Source organism: Vespa crabro, chromosome 24 (genome assembly GCF_910589235.1).
Source record: "Vespa crabro chromosome 24, iyVesCrab1.2, whole genome shotgun sequence".
NCBI lineage: Eukaryota > Metazoa > Arthropoda > Insecta > Hymenoptera > Vespidae > Vespa > Vespa crabro.
The window spans coordinates 1,643,482-1,663,008 of record NC_060978.1 but is presented as its reverse complement, the minus strand read 5'-3'; the positions used below and the strand labels follow the sequence as shown (position 1 = coordinate 1,663,008).

Here is a 19,527-nt window from a genome sequence, read left to right as displayed (position 1 = left end):
CGACTACTTTGTCGAGATACTTTAAAGATGTCAGGCTAGGTGGAGAAACGTGACCACTTGTAATCCGTGAGATCGTTCAAATTCGTATCGAATCGGTCGGTGTCGAAAATTGCGTCGTTCTTAAGTGTAAGAGAGAAAGAAAAATGAAAAGAGAGAAAGAAAGAGAGAGAGATAGAGATAGACAGATAGATAGATAGAGAGAGAGAGAGAGAGAAAGAGAGAAAGAGTAAGATGATTAAAGAGAAACAGAGAAAGCAAGAGAGAGACGGATGATGCGCGGTGCGCAAGCTCTCGCGCGATCCCTTTGTGTTATTTTCGTGCGAGAATCGCCGTTCGAAGCTTTAAATAGGACCGAGTTTCCGACGAAGAAGGCAGTTTCTAATACCGATTCTACATGTTGGAGCATCGCACCGTATTCGATGTGAGTAAACAATAACAGGCCTGCGCGCCGGGTGAGAACGTCAAGTATTGGAAGTACAAGGGTATTCTTCGTATGGTGAAAATTGATTTCGATCGATCTACAAAATCCTTTCCTTTCCTTTCATTTTATCTTTCTTTCCCTCTCTCTCTCTCTCTATATATATATATATATCTATCTATCTATCTATTTCTTTCCTTATTTTTCTGTCTTTATTTTTCTTTCTCTCTTTCTCTCAATGTTTCTTATACTTTATTATCTCCTTTTATTTTCACATACAAGACGAAAGTAAACAATAAGGATATTTCAAAGGAAACGAAGAGTTAAAGGTCGATACGTCATCGTTGAAAAAGTCCAGATAGATATTACAAATCTAAATGTTATCAGCTATATTTGTGTTTTATCTTTTGATCTAAAATCAATCTTAGATCACTGAAAGAAAAAGATAGAGAGAAAAAGAAAGAGAGAGAGAGAGAGAGAGAAAGAGAGAGAGGGAGAGAGAGAGAGGGAGAGAGAGAGAAGGAGAGTGAGAGGGGTAAGAAAGAATAAAGTAAGATACGTAATCGTGTCAGTCGCCGTCAGTACGATGGCCGATTTAATGGTACATATACGCACCGTATGAACGTGCGCGCGAGAGCAGCACGCCTCTGATTATTTTTAATCGTTTAAAAGGTACGTTCGTTAAAATTGGCAGCGAAGCAGACGTTTTCTTTTCAGTTTCTATATCGTACGTACTAAGTCGTGTCTAAGTCGCTTCTAAACGCTTCCTTTTTGATCTAAGGCATATACGATAAAGTGAAATATCGTTTGTTCGTTTGAAAATTATATCAATGATATATTACATATCATGTAATTCGTTAGATCTTTTCCACGGTACGATATCGTAATTCTCTTAAACACATTTTATAATATAAAATACGTAAATATCGATTTAATCGTTGAAAAGTAATTAGAAAGTTAATTAAATTTAATTGATCAATTGATTATTGATATAAATGATGTTCGAATTGAAGAAAATTTGGAGAACGGTAAATACGATTGTTTCTTTTTCTTTTCTTTTCTTTTTTTTTTTGTGAGAAACGATTGTTTGCTTGTTAATCACTGTCAAAAAAAGGAAAAAAAAAAAAAAAAAAAGAATGAGAGGTTCCAATCGAATTTTATGCGTTGAGATTCTCTCTGGATATCGTCGTTGTCGTAACGATATCATAGCCAAAATTGTCCCACCATCTTGGCAAAGTTTCCGAAGTGAGAAGTTGGCGATTTTTCGTTGCTTTCGTGACGCGCATCAGAACGATATAATCTATCTATATACATGTGTATACGTAAATACGTATAAATTATAAGTGCATTTATCGAACTAACGAACGTGCGAAGAAAACAAACAAACAAACAAATATTTACGATGGAGAAAGTGCGTTTTAATCGTATTATTAGATATTTTTTTTCCCTTTTTTTTCTCTTCCTCTTCTTCTTTTTCTATTCTTTTTTTATTCTTTTTTATTTATGTCGTTTTAATTTCCTCCCTCCCTCTCTACCTCCCCCCCCACCGTACAATCTCGATACAAGTCGATAATCGATCAGAAATTATTTTCAACAATTGGTACAAAAAAAATTTGTAACGTTTTAATTCGTTCCTTTTTTTTTTTTTTCGATCTAATCCTCCCATTTCATTTCGATTTCAATTTTACCGCGCATTTTTTTACGAACGGTCCCTCTTTTTTCCCCGCGAATTTTAAACGAACCGATTCATACCGTTCGTACGTGCGTTGGAAAATGCACCACGTGGTCAAAGAGTTTTGGCGGCCTATCGAATTCAATCGATCCCAATGTCGTACGTGTCGACCTACAAACGGAGTTTTTTTTCTTTCTCTGCGATCGAAATAAATCATTCCGTTGAGTCTCACTCGTATACAGCAAAATTCGTGGAAATAAATAAGATAAATTTGTTCGTAGAATAGAACGGAAAAGCGTAAAATAATATGTTAGGCTTGATTCGAATATATTAATAAACATTGGACCAAAATGTTCTTTTTCTGCGTCGTCATTTGTACATCTCTTTTTCTTGTATCGTTAAGGAAAATAATAGTAGTAGTTTCTTTCGTATATTAGAACGAATATTAGAGTTTATCCGATGATAAAAATTGTTATTGAAAAAACGATCGTCGGATGAAATGGAAAAATTGAAAAAAAAAAAAAAAAAAAAGACAAGAAAAGAAAAGAAAAGAGTATCATAGAAATTTTGTCGGATTAATACCGTAATAATCGTTTCTTTATTCTTTGATTTTTCAGATGCCATTGCATTGCATCGCTAACCCGTTGCAACGGGAATTGGCTGACGCCATTATAAGGTTGCAACCGCTGGATGAAATTCGGATACTTCTCGCATGCGGTGCAAGGCCAAATGAACCGGTAACCCAAGGTCTGAGACCTCTTCATTACGCCGTATGGCAGAGATACACCGACGCGGCTCAATTGCTTTTAGTTCGTGGTGCTGATATCGATGCTACCGACGAGTGCGGATATTCCGCGTTGCATCTTGCCGCTGAGCATGGCTATCTCGACCTCGTTAAACTTCTATTAAAATACGGAGCAAAGGTCGATCATAGAAAAGACACTGGGGAACTATTTCCCAGGTAAATAAATTTCATCTCGTTATATATACCATCAAATATCACATAGATCACTTTATTTCTAACAATAAACTACGTCTACGAGGAACAATGCTTTGTTATTTTTAATAGACTTTCTGTAGAGATCGAAATTTGTTACGAAGGAATTCATTGATCGTTAGCCAATAATAGTCGTATCGATCTATCACTTTAACAATCGCAAAATGTGATCGTAAAAATAATATCTCTTAATTCTTTTAAAACTGTATCTCTAATCTTATTTATATAATATAATGTTTATATATATATATATATATATATATATATATATAAATAATATACATATGTCGTTGTGTTCTATAGGACCATGCTATGCGACGAGCCTTTACGATTGGCTTTGAGGAATCGCCACGTCGAAGTGGCTAGGACTTTGTTGGAAGCTGGCGCCAATCCAAACAAGAGATATTTCTTCGGTTCGGAGATTAATTTGGTTTCTCCGTTGGATCTGGAGTGTATGGAACTTTTATTGGCCTTTGGTGCTCAACCCAATATGAGGGATCGAGCTGGATTGACTCCTTTAATGAAGGCAACGAGATCGCCTCAGGTGAGAAATGCTAAGATCGAATGAATTATATTTTTTTATATTTTGTTTTTGACTTGTATTTACTTTACTTTATTTGTCTTTTCTTTTCTTTTTTTTTTTTTGTTTTGTTATATATCAGGGTATCGCATCTGTACTTCTTTTGTTGAGTTACGAAGCGGACGTGAATTCTATGGCCGATGCCAGGCATGATTTTCGTACGGTTCTACATTATGCGATACTCGGTGGCGATCCAGCGGTTATCAATCTTTTGTTAAAACAAGGTGCTAGGCTAGACCTTGGACCAGATTATCAAAAGCCAACCGCATTAGATTTGGCTATACTCAAGGGTGATCCTTCGATCGTCGAGATGTTATTAGAGTCTGGTGAGTGTCACTCTAAGATTTACATAAATAAAATATTTTCTTCAAACGAATCTAATTTTAAATAAAACATTTCTTTTATTACAATGCCGATGAGTATATATATATATATTAACGTACGTATTAAATGTGCATATGGATATCTACATATAAATTTATTTAAGAGTTGCGCGATTACGTGATCGTAAAAGAAAAAATAAAATAAAATATATATAATAAAAATATATCTATAACGCAGTGTACGAAAATAAAAATTATTTTATTTTAGGTGCGGACGTGAATGCATCATCTCCGATCATTGGATCAGCCCTTCATGTCGCTTGCGCTGATAACATACCGAATAGACTTCAAATTCTTCAAATGTTGTTAGAACGTGGCGCTGATCCTAATCTCGTAATACGTAGCGACGAAGGTCTCTCGTTACGTCCGGTTTTAGCGGAATACGTAGCGTCTAACGAAAACCCGTCGGTCGAAGTTGTCGCATTATTACTTAAGTATGGAGCGCGGGTTGTCATAAAGACGCAATTTCGCGATCCACACGGCATTTTAAATTCCCTTCAGAATACGGCGGATAAACCTAGATTATTAAGGGCATTATTAGAAGCGGCAGAAAGTTTTGATCCTTGTATGATAAAGAGATCGAGTAGTTTGACCGACGCACAAAAGGCATTAGTTATGGAAGCCGCAAGAACGCCATTACCTTTGACCCATCAAGCTAGGCTTATAGTGCGCAAATTATGCGGCACTAAATTACCAAAAATCGTTAGAGATCTGCAGTTACCTCAGTCGTTACATCGGTATCTTCTTTACGACTTTCATTAGCGATCGATTCGATTTCGTTTCGTCGAAACGTTTGCTCGCAACATGTATATCCTATCTAATTATTTCGCAAAATGATATAAAGAGATTCATTTATATAAACATATTATTCCATTTATTTTTTTTTTTTTTTGGTTTTTTTTTCTTTCCTTTTCTTTTGGAATATACTCTCTTTTTCCTTGTTCTCGTTTTTCTTTTCTTTTCTTTTTTTTTTTTTTTTTTTCTTTTTTTTCTTGCGAATTGACGACGATAGGTATTATACGAAAAATCGAAATCGATATGAAATTTAACTTTCTTAAAAGTTATCACTGTCGTGAGATCTCCGTGTACGTGTATTTCGTGCGTCTTTCATCTACCTGATTTGCATATCTCAAGAGAGATAGTAGAGTGTGTGAGAGAGAGAAAGAAAGAGAGAGAGAGAAAGAGAGAGAGAGAGAGAGAGAGAGAGAGAGAGAAAGAGAGAAAGAGAGAAAGAAAAATAGAATGAGAAACGTTCTCTGCTGAAGCGATCATAATCGATTGAGAAACGTTGCAGTTCAAAGAACATTACGTATATTGTACGAGTTGGAGTTCATTCGATATTAATGAATACTAATCTTCTCTTTAGAATCTAAGTTTTACGATTAATTTTAGTATTATAGCGTATCTCGTAAGAATCTCGAAGATCGTGTTTCTTTAACGTTTAGAATCGCTCTGTTATATATCTTTATGAACTGTATATAACAAATGTATAAGGAAAGCAAAAAGTTCTTCCCAAAGAAAAACGAAAAAAAAAAGCAAAAAAAGAAAAAAAAAAAAATCAAAAAAGAAAGAAAGAAAAGAGAGAATACGTTGCAGAGATATCCTGCGAGTTTCATACGCTAAGAGATATTTAATTTTGTACCTTTGTACATGAAGAAGTTGGCACACGTGCGTGCACATACAGAGAGACAACCATACAGTGTTATGATAATAAAGAAGATACTGCAAAACTTTGGTGTTCTTAAAAAAAAAAAAAAAAAAAAAAAAAAAAAAGAAGAAAAGAAGAAAGAAAATGAAAACGACACGGACGAGTTACAAGATGTAAAGCATCAAGTTGATATTTGATTTGATATCGCGCGACAAGTTTTAGTATAGTCGAACCTCGACTTCAAATCGAATATTTGGGCACAGGATTACGATGCGTAGAATGTTGGCCGGTTAAGAACGACGATGATACCATCGTATTCTATCCTCGAAATAGCAGCCTCAATACCGTCACTTACGTCAAACTTTTGGCAATCGTTTTTGTCCGTGAAGAAATTTGAACTTGAAATTACAATTCGTCTTTGTCCTTTGTGAAAATATGAATCTAAAGGGTCAAGGCAGTGATCCTTGTATCTGCTTAATGGGAATCATGAATTTTGTTTTATCACCAAGAATATATTTGTAATTTTATTTTTCATTTTTTTCTTTTTCTTCTTCTTCTTTTAGGCTCGTTAAACGAAGTCAAACGGATGTGTAAATATTTTTAACGTGTAAAAAAAAAAAAAAAAAAAAAAAGAAAAAAAAAAAAGAAGTAACTTAACGTTGTTATGTATTTAAAACTTCACAATCTTGGTATTGGAACTTTCAAAAAATTGCGCGTCGCATCGAATAATATTTGATGAATTCGTAATTTGGCTAATTGCATCTGACCGGTGTCTTTTATGTTTCGCAATTCTTCCGCAACGAAATTACCAAAGGCCGTAAAAGTGTCCTTCTCTTGAACATCGATCGGGGACGCTTTTATTAAGCGTAATCGAGTATCCTCTGGATCTTTATTTTTTTGTCGTTTGTTATTCAGTTCAAGAAGATTTGATTCAACGTTAGAACTTCTTTTCAAGGTTTTACCAGGCGACTGTTTCAATTCGGGTACTTGTATTGGACATTGAAGATTGTAATCCAAGGTAACTTCGCCTGGTTCCAACGGCGTTAAAGTGCTGTTCTCGCTGTCGTAATAAAAAACATTTTGAATTTCCTATAGGGCAGAGAAAAAAAAAAGAAAAAAAAAAAAGAAAAGAAGAAAAAGATACGTAAGAATGAATAACAGAATGTCGCAACTAAGTACTAAATAATCTATCGAATAGTATCATGATTGTACCGGTATACTTAAGTCCAAATCCCGTTGAGTTTGTTGATGAGCTTCCTGTTGCGATTGTTGATGTTGATGAAGCTGCTGCTGTTGTTGTTGTTGTTGATGATGATGATAATGATTTTGTTGAATTTGCTGCTGTTGAACACAGTCCGTGGTAACCGGATTGAGTGGTATCACTGATTTTTTAGCAACGTCATCCTTAAGGAACATAAGTAAATCCAATGCGAACCATTGAGGCTTTCTGACTAGAAATGTATTGTTAGGGCCTGCATTTAACTTGGCATAATTCCATCTACGATATTCTTTCCTAAATGAACTACGAAGCATGTATAATTTCTTTTCAACGTCCGCTAATGAACAATTAAAATGATTCGCCATTTCCGTGAGAGCCTCGCGACGGAAACGTCGATTTTTATAAAACTCGTGGCTCGTGTCCCAGAGGCATTTTCTTTCTTTGTACATTTGTATCAAGGTCGTTGTATTGTTTTGATCCCATTCTGGTATTCCTTCTTGTGCGGTCAGACCAGAGCATGGAACTGAACTCATTATTGACATAGTTAGCTAGCTAGTTTGTATAGATATATTTCGTGTTTTATTTTTGATAACACTTCGTCGAATGAAATAGAAAATATTGATATTTCTTGTTTTGAGTTTTCTCACTCGGAGGAATAAAAGGTATTTGCGTTAACGTAGAGCACGAAATACAACTCCAAACAATATCGGAGTATATCCATGGAAACCGAACTGGATTGGCTTTGAACTGAATATTGTCTTTTAAACAGTTATATACATAAATCGAAAGACAATGGAAGACATACGTATGTCAATTTTTAATTTCATACAAAATTGTATTATACACAGAGGATATTGATATAGACTATATATTTGAGATCAAAAGTAAGATTAAATTAAAAATATAAATCATTTTATTTTTAAATTAAACAATTTTTCACTTTCAATCGAGATCAAAAGGATTCGACGATATAGTTCAGTTTCGATTTTACGCGTCTTATTTGTTTTTATCACTTTTTGTCATTTCTTTTGTTTCAATCTGTATCGTGGCAATTAAGTTATCGTTATTATCAACACACGTTTCTACATAAAATGATCATTAATATTTCTATTCAGATCTTATTACGAAAGTCTTTTAAAATATCCAATGGGATAGTGAGTATCGTTCGAGATGAAGTTAAAAAATATTTTGGAAAGTAAATATTTTTAAAATACTTATCAAAGTACTCTTGCTTTTTTTTTTTTTTTTGTTCTTAATTATACTCCTCATTTATTTCAATTGTATTATATATGTATATTAAATGCAGTCAGTATCGTCATATTCATATGTGGATCCCAAATGGCGAATATATTAAAAAATTAGAATATCCGCGAGCTTTGCCGGTTGATGATGTAAAATGGAAATTTCCGTGGCAAGCGGAAGATGACGATGATGAAAAAGGAGAGAAAGTGGAAAATATGCGAATTAATTTTGGTCCTCAACATCCTTCAGCTCATGGAGTTTTACGTTTGATATTGGAATTGGAGGGTGAATTGGTTAAAAAAGTTGATCCACATATTGGACTTTTGCATCGTGGTACAGAGAAACTAATAGAAAATAAAACATATGTACAAGCTTTACCTTATTTTGATCGTTTGGATTACATTTCGATAATGTGCAATGAAGAATGTTACAGTTTAGCTGTCGAAAAGTTGTTAAATATAGACGTACCTTTACGTGCCAAATACATTCGGGGTCGGTATTAATTTTCGATTGATTAATATCTGATTTAATAGAGATGTTCTTATATAGTATGTTGAAGATCTTTTTTTTCTTTTTTCTTTTTTCTTTTTTCTTTTTTCTTTTTTCTTTTTTCTTTTTTTTTTTAATGTTTATAAGTGTATGGAAAAAAAAATGTTTGTTATTATTTTTATTGCAGTGCTTTTTGGAGAAATAACCCGAATATTTAGTCATATTATGTCAATATCAACACAGGCACTGGATATAGGTGCAATAACTCCTTTTTTTTGGTTTTTTGAAGAACGTGAAAAAATAATGGAATTTTTTGAAAGAGTGAGCGGTGCACGTATGTTTGCAGCTTATGTGCGCCCTGGTGGTGTAGCTTTTGATTTACCCTTGGGTTTATTAGATGATATTTATCAATGGGCTAGTTTATATTCTGAAAGACTTGATGAAATAGAAGATTTATTGACTGAAAATCGAATTTTTATTCAACGCTTGAAGGATATTGGTACAATATCAGCTAAAGATGCATTAAATTCTGGATGCAGTGGAGTAATGTTACGGGGATCTGGTATTGAATGGGATTTGAGAAAAATTGCACCATATGATGCGTATGACTTAGTTGACTTTGATGTACCTGTGGGTGTAAATGGAGATTGCTATGATAGGTAACATTAGTAATAAAATTAATAAATTAGTTCATAAGAGTATTTGTATTTATTAAATTATGTTTATTGGAATATAGATATCTCATACGCATTACGGAAATGCGTCAGTCACTTAGAATAATTTATCAATGCCTAAATCAAATTCCATGCGGTGAAGTGAAATGTGATGATGTCAAAATTGTACCGCCAAGCAAGAAAGAAATGAAAACCAGTATGGAAGCACTTATCCATCACTTCAAATTATTTTCACAAGGTTTTCAAGTACCACCGGGTGCTACATATACATCCATTGAAGCGCCAAAGGGTGAATTTGGAGTTTATCTTGTTAGTGATGGTAGCTCTAAACCATATCGATGTAGACTTAGAAGTCCTGGTTTTGCTCATCTAGCAACATTGAGATTCATTGGACCTGGTTATTTGCTGGCAGATATTGTTGCTATTCTTGGTACATTAGATATAGTATTTGGTGATGTAGATAGATGATCTTGTTAATAGGATGATAATAAGTAAGTAATTTTATTATATTCTTATGATATTGTTATGAAATGTATTCTATCTACCATTTGCAAGCTGGTCTTTTGAATAACCTTAAAATATTTGACAATTGATATTCAATGTTATATAAATTTTATTATTTCTAATTTTATTGATTTGTACATATAGAGACAATATATCTATCGGTATTTAGTTTAGAACATTAATAGATCGTTATAATTATCTTATGTATATTAATAATATAAAGTAATCAATTTATAATTACCAACATGAAGTAATATATTAACTTCCAATACTTAAATCAAACGAATCGTATTTTCTTTTTTTTTATATGAGCTTTTTGAACACATATTAAATAATCACATTTTTAAACGTTAATATATATATATATATATATATATATATATGGCATGTACCAAATAAATATGTACTATATAGACATATGTGGTAGAATATTACAGGAAATGTCGATATTTGTCTTTCCTATCGTTTTCATAACAACATTTATGTCGTATTATTATTTATATCTTTTAAATAAGAATAACCATAAGATAGAATCATTTTTTTAATCGTATTAATAAATACTTTAAAAACTTTATCGTATAATTGATCGAGCTCAACGAAGCTCGAAGATGTCGTTCATGTTCGTTTAGGTTCGGTTATGTTCGGTTTTCGTCATTTTCGTCTAGTTAACGTAACCTAACTTTGGTATTTGCTTGGAGAATTTGAAGATTTGTGTGCAGTTGTCGGTGGACAGCTGTGTTAGATTGGTTTTAGGTCATGGCGACTGGAGTGTTAAGGACAGTCCTACGAAAATCTGTAGGATTGTATAATGATGCAGCGTATCTTACACGAATATATCCAACAACGTAAGTACCATAGAATAATTGTGAATGTAATACGATTCTTCGTAATAATTTATGTAACGCTTATTTTTTTTTTTTCATTTTCTTTCCTTTTAACTAAGTTGTCAATACTACAACAATAGACATTTTACTGTAAAGTAATTTTTATAGACAACATCGCCACGGTCATGATTGGGCTCCAGATATAGAATATATGAACTCATTGAAACGTCCACAAGCTTTACCAGTTGATTCTGTAAAATGGCAATTTCCATGGCAAAAGGATGAAGATGAAGAATATGGAGAGACAGTGAAAAATGTACAAATTAATTTTGGCCCTCAACATCCGGCAGCTCATGGAGTATTACGTTTGATATTAGAATTAGAAGGAGAAGTTGTAACCAGAGCTGATCCACATATTGGTCTTTTGCATCGAGCAACAGAAAAGCTTATAGAATATAAAACATATATGCAAGCATTACCATACTTTGATCGTTTAGATTATGTTTCTATGATGTGTAACGAGCAATGTTTCTCTTTAGCAATTGAGAAATTATTAAATATAGATGTACCATTGCGTGCAAAATATATTCGAGGTAGATATATATAATATTGACATAATAAGTGATATAGGAATGTATACATTTATTTTTATTTTTTTTTTCTTTTTTTTTTGTAAATTATATATACTCACAATGAAGTTGATGGTTGAGACTATATCTAACGAATACATAAATCTATTTTATTACAGTATTATTTGCGGAACTCACTCGTATCTTGAATCATATTATGGGAATAGGAACTCATGCATTGGATGTAGGTGCAATGACCCCATTCTTTTGGTTGTTTGAAGAAAGAGAAAAATTAATGGAATTTTATGAAAGAGTTAGTGGAGCTCGTATGCATGCTGCTTATATAAGACCTGGTGGAGTGTCTTTGGATCTTCCATTAGGTTTATTAGATGATATTCATGAATGGGCTTTGCAGTATGCTGAAAGAGTTGATGAAGTAGAAGACATGTTAACTGAAAATAGAATATGGATGCAACGTACAAAAGATATTGGTGTAATTACAGCAGCAGATGCATTGAATATGGGCTTTAGCGGAGTAATGTTACGGGGTTCTGGAATTAAATGGGATTTGAGAAAAACTGCACCATATGATGCGTATGATTTAGTTGACTTTGATGTTCCTGTTGGTATAAATGGCGATTGTTATGATAGGTAATATTATTGGTAAAATTAATCAAAATCTACAAATGTATTTGTATTTATTAAATATATATTTAATCCCAAATTAGGTATCTCATTCGTGTTGAGGAAATGCGTCAGTCTCTTAGGATAATCGAGCAATGTTTAAATAAAATGCCACCTGGTGAAGTGAGATGCGACGATGCTAAAGTTGTACCACCGCGTAGAGAAGAAATGAAAACTAGTATGGAAGCTTTAATTCATCATTTTAAATTATATACACAAGGTTTTCAGGTACCACCTGGTGCTACATATACTGCTATCGAAGCACCAAAGGGTGAATTTGGAGTATATCTTGTTAGTGATGGTACTAGTAAACCATATCGGTGTAAGATCAAAGCTCCTGGATTTGCACACTTAGCTTGTTTGAAACATATAGGACCAGGTCATATGCTTGCCGATATCGTAGCCATTATTGGTACACTGGATGTAGTATTTGGTGAGATTGACAGATAAAATGTTGATAATTGTGTATTTGTAGTGGATAAGTAAATTTATTATATTATGCTATGTTAATGAGAAAACTCATTTAGCATGCAGTAATAATAAATGAAAGGTATTTTAAATATCCTAATAACCTATAAAAAAGAAAAAAGAAAAAAAAAGAATAGACATTTTATTCTAGATAATTTATGGGCAGGATCATTTATCAATAATCATTAAGATATAACAATATTTATTGTCATCATTAAGATATAACGATATTTATTATCATCATCTTGGGATAAATTTTTTTCTTAACGAATACTTTTTTTTTTTTTTTTTTTTTTTTATTATTATATGCCCCGAAAAAATGATTCGAAGATTTTACAAGTTTCATGCATATTTTGATTCTTTTTTTTTCTTCTTTTTTTTTTTTTTTCTTTTCATAATTTCATACATGAGGTGGTATAAACAGAATTATTCCAAGATGGATGTACGTTTGCGATGATTTAATTTTACGTACATATGCGTTTCACGTCAATGCTGTTAAGGAAATATATACTATCCTGATGTAAACAAAAAAAGGAAAAAAAGAAGAAAAAAAAAAAAAAAAAAAAAGAAAAAAGGAAAAATACTAAACGACTCCTTATTATGCGTACGTTCGTAAGAGGAAGAAGTTTTGTATCTATGGCCTACGTGACCAATTTATAATGCAAAGAGTACGGAGTTTTTAAATTACGCCATGGAATAAAGATCCTCATTTGCGTTTGTTCTCACAAATGAAAGATCTTGGTCTTTAACTTATCTTTCTTTTTTCTCTCTCTCTCTCTCTCTCTCTCTCTCTTATGTAAAAGCCAGGAAAAAAAGCCCGCACTTGATGTAAAACATACTTATGAAAATCGATAAAGGAGCACCAGTTACAACAACAACAACAACAACAACAACAACAACAACAACAACAACAACAACAACAACAACAACAACGTGGTCAATTGCACTCGTAAGCATTGGTAAGGAGCCACTACGTGATTAGAAATTTAATTTTGGATACGTTTCTTAATCTTACACAATGATCTTGCAATGATATTAAACGTTTTGAATTCCGATGATCATTACAAGATTAATATCAAGGATTAAAAGTAAGATCTAATATTTTTTTTCGCATGATAAATTTAATAAGTTCACACACACACACACGTATACATATATTTTTTTTTTCTTTTTTTTTCAATTTTTCTATTGTCATTATGTAGAGATGCGTTCGTACGATTGTTTTTTTTTCTTTTTTTTTTTTTTTTTTTTTTTTTTTTTGTTGAAATATATATTTACAAATAGATAAACGAAATGATCTTTGTTTAATCGTATATATTTGGATTATAAAAAATAGGTGTGAAATTCAATCGTCGTTAGAAAATTTATAAATAACTTAATCGTACATATAGAATTTTAGTCACGATACAAACCATGAGATATCATTGAGCTCGTTGTAACATTTGGCATTCTAACGTCGTCGTCGAACTCGACAGAATCGGTCTTCAAATTGATCTTTCGATATCGCATGATCGAGTAAATCGTATTTACAACATCAATGCCATTGACACGGAATATAAAAATGGTTTAACATAATCACGTTTTATAGGATTGATTGCATAATCTTGTAATAGGACATTTGAAACATTATGTGAAAGGAACGTTCATTTTTATGGGATACGCTTTTTTTTTTTTCCTTCTTTATTTCTTTTTTTTTTTTAACTTCTCATTATTATTATTATTATTATTATTATTATTATGTTTAAAAAATAGATTATTAATTTATTTTTATTAGACATTTATTAATTCATTAATTTTTTTCTTATTTTTTCTTCTTCTTTTTTTTTTTTTTTTTTTTTGTTTTTTTTCTTTATCACAGACGATTTAATATTAAGAATTATATACGTTCGATCGTTTTAGAATAATGTATATTATATAAATTAGAAGAGAGATAGATTTTAAAAGTACGTTCCATTTATTTCGCTTTATTCCATCTATGATGTAATTTTCTCGTTCGTCTCGCTTTCATTATAGTATCATCGCGAGAATTATGTTAATTCGTTGGCGTTGCGTTATCTCTTCGAGGGATTACTTTGCAGCGGAATATGTTTCTCTCTTTTTTTTTTTTTCACTCCATTTTTTTTTTCTTCTTCTTTCTTTTTTTTTTCATTCCTTTTTTTTTTTTTTGTTCAACTTAGGGAAAGATAGATCTTTTCAATTAAGCTTAACGCAATAATGAAGGAAGTGGGTCGTTCTCACTCATTTTTCTCGGTGTGTCCTTTATGTTTCTAACTCGCACTTTATTTAACAAGTGCGTACGTACATACACACACACACACACACACGTGTGTGTGTGTGTGTGTGTTTCTATCGTAGGATTTAATAATTCATCATTACACGTGATCATGCGATATGAAATAAAATGTAATGAGATGGATTTGGGGAGGAGAAATGGGGAGGGGAAAATAAAAAAAGAAAAGAAATATAAAAAAAAAAGACGGATTATTCATAGATTTCGTAATCAAGTAACTTATTTCTTTCAGAAGAATATAATAAGATATTAATGGAAAAAATTCGATTGGTGATATTGATTGAAATATCGTGAGCGATCGATTAGGATCTATTAATGAAATATATTTACATTTGATTAATTATTAATCAACTATATATTAATAATTATCACAATTTTCTTACGAGATATTTAAAGTCGTTCTATTTAATCATCTTCGTTCTCTATCCTTCTTCTTTTATTTTTTCTTTCTCTCTCTCTCTCTCTCTTTTTTTTTTATTTTTCTTTTTATTTTCTTTTTTCTTTTTTTTTTTGGACGATAACAATTTTGCATAATACTCAAGAAAACGCGATTCTTTTCTTCGATATTATAATAAACATCGTTGTTACGTCGAAAGTATTCCATTTAAGTTATTTACTAATCATACTTCCGTGCAAATAATTATATTATTATCGTTCCTTCTTGACTATATCACTACTTTATTACTCTTGTTTTCTTTGCTTTTTTTTTTTTTTATTATCATTACAATCGAAAGAAGTCATTAAATTTGATTCCATCTAACGATAACTCATGTCTGATTTATTATTTTAAATGTTTCTTTTTTTTATTTTTTAATTTTTTCTTTTTATTAACCCCTTTTTTCTTTTCTTCCTTTTTTTTTTTTTCCTTCTTTATAATTTCCAAGGTTATGTCGACATGAATCGTCCATGTAAATTTATGTATACAATCAAGTTCGAGAGATTCCGGACCAATGGAAGAAAACTATTGACTTAACTATCTACTTAACTATCTACTTACATATATACTTACACGGTATCGATACCGAACGACCTCGACTATGATATAATATATATTCTGTCTTTGGTAATTCATTTTGTACGATGATCATTCGTTTATCTGATTTTTTTTTTAACTTATAATTAGAAATTATTTTTAAAAATTTATTAATAATGATTTTCTTTTATAATGATTTTCAATGACGATCGTTAAATTTTATTTAACTTTAAAAGGGATGATTTAATCGTTTATTATAGTATTTACATGGGATTGTTTAAAATATAACGTTAAAAATTTGTATAATTAATCTTAGAAACATGGGAATATCTTTTAGAAATATATTTATGAATGAGAATTCATTTGATTTTTTTCGAAATGGAAATATCATGGCATTTATTAGTATTTATTTGGTTCATGATTTCGATGTTATTTCATTTTCTTTTTTTTTTTTTTTTTTTTATTGGTCACCTACATTTTTTATAATGGCAATATATTGTACGTAAAAAAAAGAAAAAAAAAAGAGAAAACAAGTGTCTTCCGTTTTTTTTTTGTCTACGTCGAATTAAAACAATTGAAAAAAATTGGGTTAACATAAGATTAATACAAAAATTTAATTTATTTTATATTTAAAGTACAAATGAATTATTTATTTCTTTTAATTAAGTATCAAACCATACGATTCTACGTATCCTCATTCTATTAATTTATTTTCAAAATTACTGTTTTTTTTTTTTTTTTTTTTTTTTTTTTTTCGGCATATAAAATTTGTTCTCGAATTAAAATAAATTCTTCATATATTCACATTCATCATATTCCATGTATCTTTCATGGTTAAACGATTTTTAATAAATAAACAGGTTCTTACTTTTTACGAATTTAACAAAAACGAAAAGAAAAAACAGAAGAAAGAAAATTTATATTTATTTCCTTCGTAGTTAAACTTACAATTTTTTTTCTTGTTCTTTTTTTCTTTTTTTTTTTTCTTTTTTGTAATTTGTACTTTTATGGAGATAATTAATCATACTTTGGACGATTTGAAAAGTATCGAACATTTGCGATATTCCGACGATGAGTATCGCTTCGATAATAAAAAAGATAAAAGAGCAAAAAAAAGTACAAACGCACACACACACACACGTGCCCCAATGGCATTATTATCATTCGATGACTCGAGTACAATAAACCTTTTTTTACTTCCTATTTTATTTTATTTTATTTTTTTTTTTGCGAAACATCACTTTACAATTAAAATTTATATCGTGAATTTTAATTTTTTTTTTTTTTTTCTTTTTTTTTCAGTAATAATTTTACGAAAGAAATTAATTGCTTGAAAGTTTAAAGGATCGATGTATGTAGGAGATAAACGTGTAACTTTGAACTTTGAACGATGATGTCTTAATAAAATTTACGATCTATATACTTAATCTATTGTATTTTTATTCTTCTCTCTCTCTCTCTCTCTCTCTCTCTCTCTCTCACTCTTTCTTTTTATTTTATTCATTTATTATTGCAAATCGATTCTCCGATTAAAAAATGCTTTCAACCATTGAAAACAAATCACTTAATTTTAATATTAAATAGAAATGAAGTATGTATATTTATATATATGCAGTTATCCATCTCGATTGTCATTATTAACCTTGTCGTAATCATTATCGTCATAATTGTTTTGAGTTTGATTTTTTATGGAATGTAAAAAAAAAAAGAAAAAAGAAAAGAAAAGAAAGAAATATTAAAAAGAAAGAATGAGCCTTGTTAATAAATAATTGTTAATAAATGATAAATCATTGATATGTCCTTTTTTTTTTTCTTCTTCTTCTTCTTCTTCTTTTTAATACGATTGAGATATTTGATGGAAGAGAAATATCAATGATCGATAACGAAAAATATTTGGACATCAAAGCCATAAGCGTGTATCATTCTCATGTATCAAACATAAGTTGTCAAGTAGAAACTCCTTGTACTTTGTATTCCTTCCGTTTAACGTTCGGCCATATTTCTGACGTAAATGTTGCTACCTGGAAAAAAGAAAGAAAGAGAAATAGAGAGAGAGAGAGAGAGAGAGAGAGAGAGAGAGAGAGAAGTATAGTTTGCATGCATGTCTTTGATACTTAGAAATAAGATCGTATCTTTGTAAGGATACAAATAGGTATTTATTTATCTTTTATTATTATTATTATTATTATTATTATTTTTTTTTTTTCTTTTCTTTTTCTTTTCCTTTTTTTTTTTTTCTTTCTTGATTCTCCTCATCTTCTCTATTCATTTCCCATTGATTCCATTGTTATAAGTTTGGAATTATTATCTTCCGTAAAAGGAACGTAAGAGATTTCTATCGACGTCTCAGAGGTGAGAGTTTTTCCCAGACCATAATGCCGGACGTTACGTCATCGATGAAAGCTAGATATAAATGTCGGCGAGAATTGATAATTATCGCCGTCCTATGTTGTTTCTTCAGCCCCCCCCCCCTATCCCACATCCCAACCCCTTCCCATCAATCCTTCCATCATCTTCTTTGACTCTTCGATATTAACGTTCGCCCCTTTTCTCAAATTCTTTTTTATTTCTTTTCTTCATCATCATCGTCAATCAAATTTTTCAATTCTTTATGGCGAAATATAGAGAATCGATTAGTTTCTATAACTGAGGAGGGGTTTTGGCTTTTTTATTTTGTCTTTTTTTTGTTCTTTTTCTTTTTTTTGTTTTGTTTTGTTTTGTTTTTTTTTGTTTTGTTTTTTTTTTTTTTTTCTTTTAATTTCGAATCACTGTTATTTGTTGTATGAAAGAAAATGATACATTAGATTTGTCTTAAAAATCGGATGAAACTTCGACGTTATACTTAATCTAATTGTAAGCTTATTATATCTACTGTATCTTCAATTATATACAATGGTTAATAATTATACCGTTTATTACTTTAGTATCGTAGACGTTCATATGTTCAATATCATATAATGATTACCGCGAACGATATAATTATTTTTGCAATAAATTAGTTTTATAATATGAATGAAAAGACAAGGTTAATGAATAATGTCGACGTTTTTAACAGTTTATATTTGAAGAAATGATGAATATTTTTTCTTTTTGTATAGTTTTTCTTTTCTCCCTGTTTTTTTATTTTTATTATTATTTTTTTTTTTTTTTTCTTCTTCTACTCGAATAAATATACTCTAGCAGTATTTCTTTTATTTAAAGAAAAGGAGGAAAACAAAAACAAAACAAAAAAAAAAAGAAAGGAAAGACATTTTATATCAAAATAAATATAAATAAATAATTTTACGTTATCACGTATATTGATTGAAAATTTTTAATATTTTATAATCGAATAAACGATACATGAAAAAAGAAAAAAGAAAAGAAAAGAAAAGAAAAGAAAAAAGAGACATAAGAAAGAACTATTGACATACTATTTATTGATCGATTGAATATTTTCAAAATCTATGATATACGTATTGTAATATACGTATATCTATATATAGATCATTTTAACTGATATAAGTAGATCTCTCACGCCCATATACGTGATTTCATTATATAGAATGACTAATGAAGGGTCGAGGTAAGTCTGGGATTAATATAAGCTTCAAGTTACGTGATCACTCTCGACGACATGGCACTTTTGATGATGGCTCCATTATTGACTCTAAAGGCATAAAGATTTAAATAATAGAAAAAAAAAAGAAAAAAAAAAAAATAATTCGATTTTTTACGAATTTACATGAGAATTTTAAAAGGTAGAGGGGAAAACTCCACTAACGATAATTTTTATCGAATATTTATCGCAGATTATGCGAAAATTAAAATACTATACTCGTGTATTCGTCGAAGTGCAACCACGAAGGATTCTAATCAAAATGATTCATTCAAGCCGTCAAACGATTAAACAA

The 19,527-nt window shown here is 30.7% G+C and overlaps 4 protein-coding genes across 8 annotated transcripts; 3 read left to right on the top strand and 1 right to left on the bottom strand.

Annotated features, from left to right (window-relative positions):
* Positions 1-273: 273 nt before the first annotated feature.
* LOC124432290 (ankyrin-1-like) lies at positions 274-5,780 on the top strand. Of its 4 annotated transcripts, none has more exons than XM_046981092.1 (5): positions 274-421; positions 2,708-3,051; positions 3,391-3,631; positions 3,750-3,993; positions 4,259-5,780. In XM_046981092.1, the coding sequence occupies exons 1-5, from the start codon at positions 395-397 to the stop codon at positions 4,810-4,812; spliced, it is 1,410 nt and encodes a 469-aa protein (XP_046837048.1). In that variant the 5' UTR covers positions 274-394; the 3' UTR covers positions 4,813-5,780. The 4 variants fall into 4 exon arrangements, with proteins under 4 accessions (XP_046837048.1, XP_046837050.1, XP_046837051.1 ...); XM_046981094.1 differs by lacking the exon at positions 274-421 and adding an exon at positions 940-1,090; XM_046981095.1 differs by lacking the exon at positions 274-421 and adding an exon at positions 1,166-1,291.
* A 372-nt stretch (positions 5,781-6,152) lies between these two features.
* Positions 6,153-7,459, bottom strand: LOC124432293 (serine/threonine-protein kinase CBK1-like). Its single transcript, XM_046981100.1, has 2 exons — positions 6,911-7,459; positions 6,153-6,787 (listed from the first exon to the last, which is right to left on the bottom strand). Exons 1-2 carry the CDS (start codon positions 7,457-7,459, stop codon positions 6,377-6,379), a joined length of 960 nt encoding a protein of 319 aa, XP_046837056.1. The 3' UTR covers positions 6,153-6,376.
* Positions 7,460-8,008: 549 nt separating this feature from the next.
* On the top strand, positions 8,009-9,790 carry LOC124432291 (NADH-ubiquinone oxidoreductase 49 kDa subunit-like). Its single transcript, XM_046981096.1, has 4 exons — positions 8,009-8,112; positions 8,224-8,651; positions 8,836-9,307; positions 9,385-9,790. Exons 1-4 carry the CDS (start codon positions 8,009-8,011, stop codon positions 9,788-9,790), a joined length of 1,410 nt encoding a protein of 469 aa, XP_046837052.1.
* A 663-nt stretch (positions 9,791-10,453) lies between these two features.
* On the top strand, positions 10,454-12,463 carry LOC124432292 (NADH-ubiquinone oxidoreductase 49 kDa subunit-like). 2 transcript variants are annotated; one of them, XM_046981098.1, is made up of 4 exons: positions 10,454-10,671; positions 10,807-11,243; positions 11,399-11,870; positions 11,948-12,463. In XM_046981098.1, exons 1-4 carry the CDS (start codon positions 10,583-10,585, stop codon positions 12,351-12,353), a joined length of 1,404 nt encoding a protein of 467 aa, XP_046837054.1. In that variant the 5' UTR covers positions 10,454-10,582; the 3' UTR covers positions 12,354-12,463. The 2 variants fall into 2 exon arrangements, with proteins under 2 accessions (XP_046837054.1, XP_046837055.1); XM_046981099.1 differs by having other exon boundaries at positions 10,466-10,671; positions 10,819-11,243.
* The last annotated feature ends 7,064 nt before the right edge of the window (positions 12,464-19,527 follow it).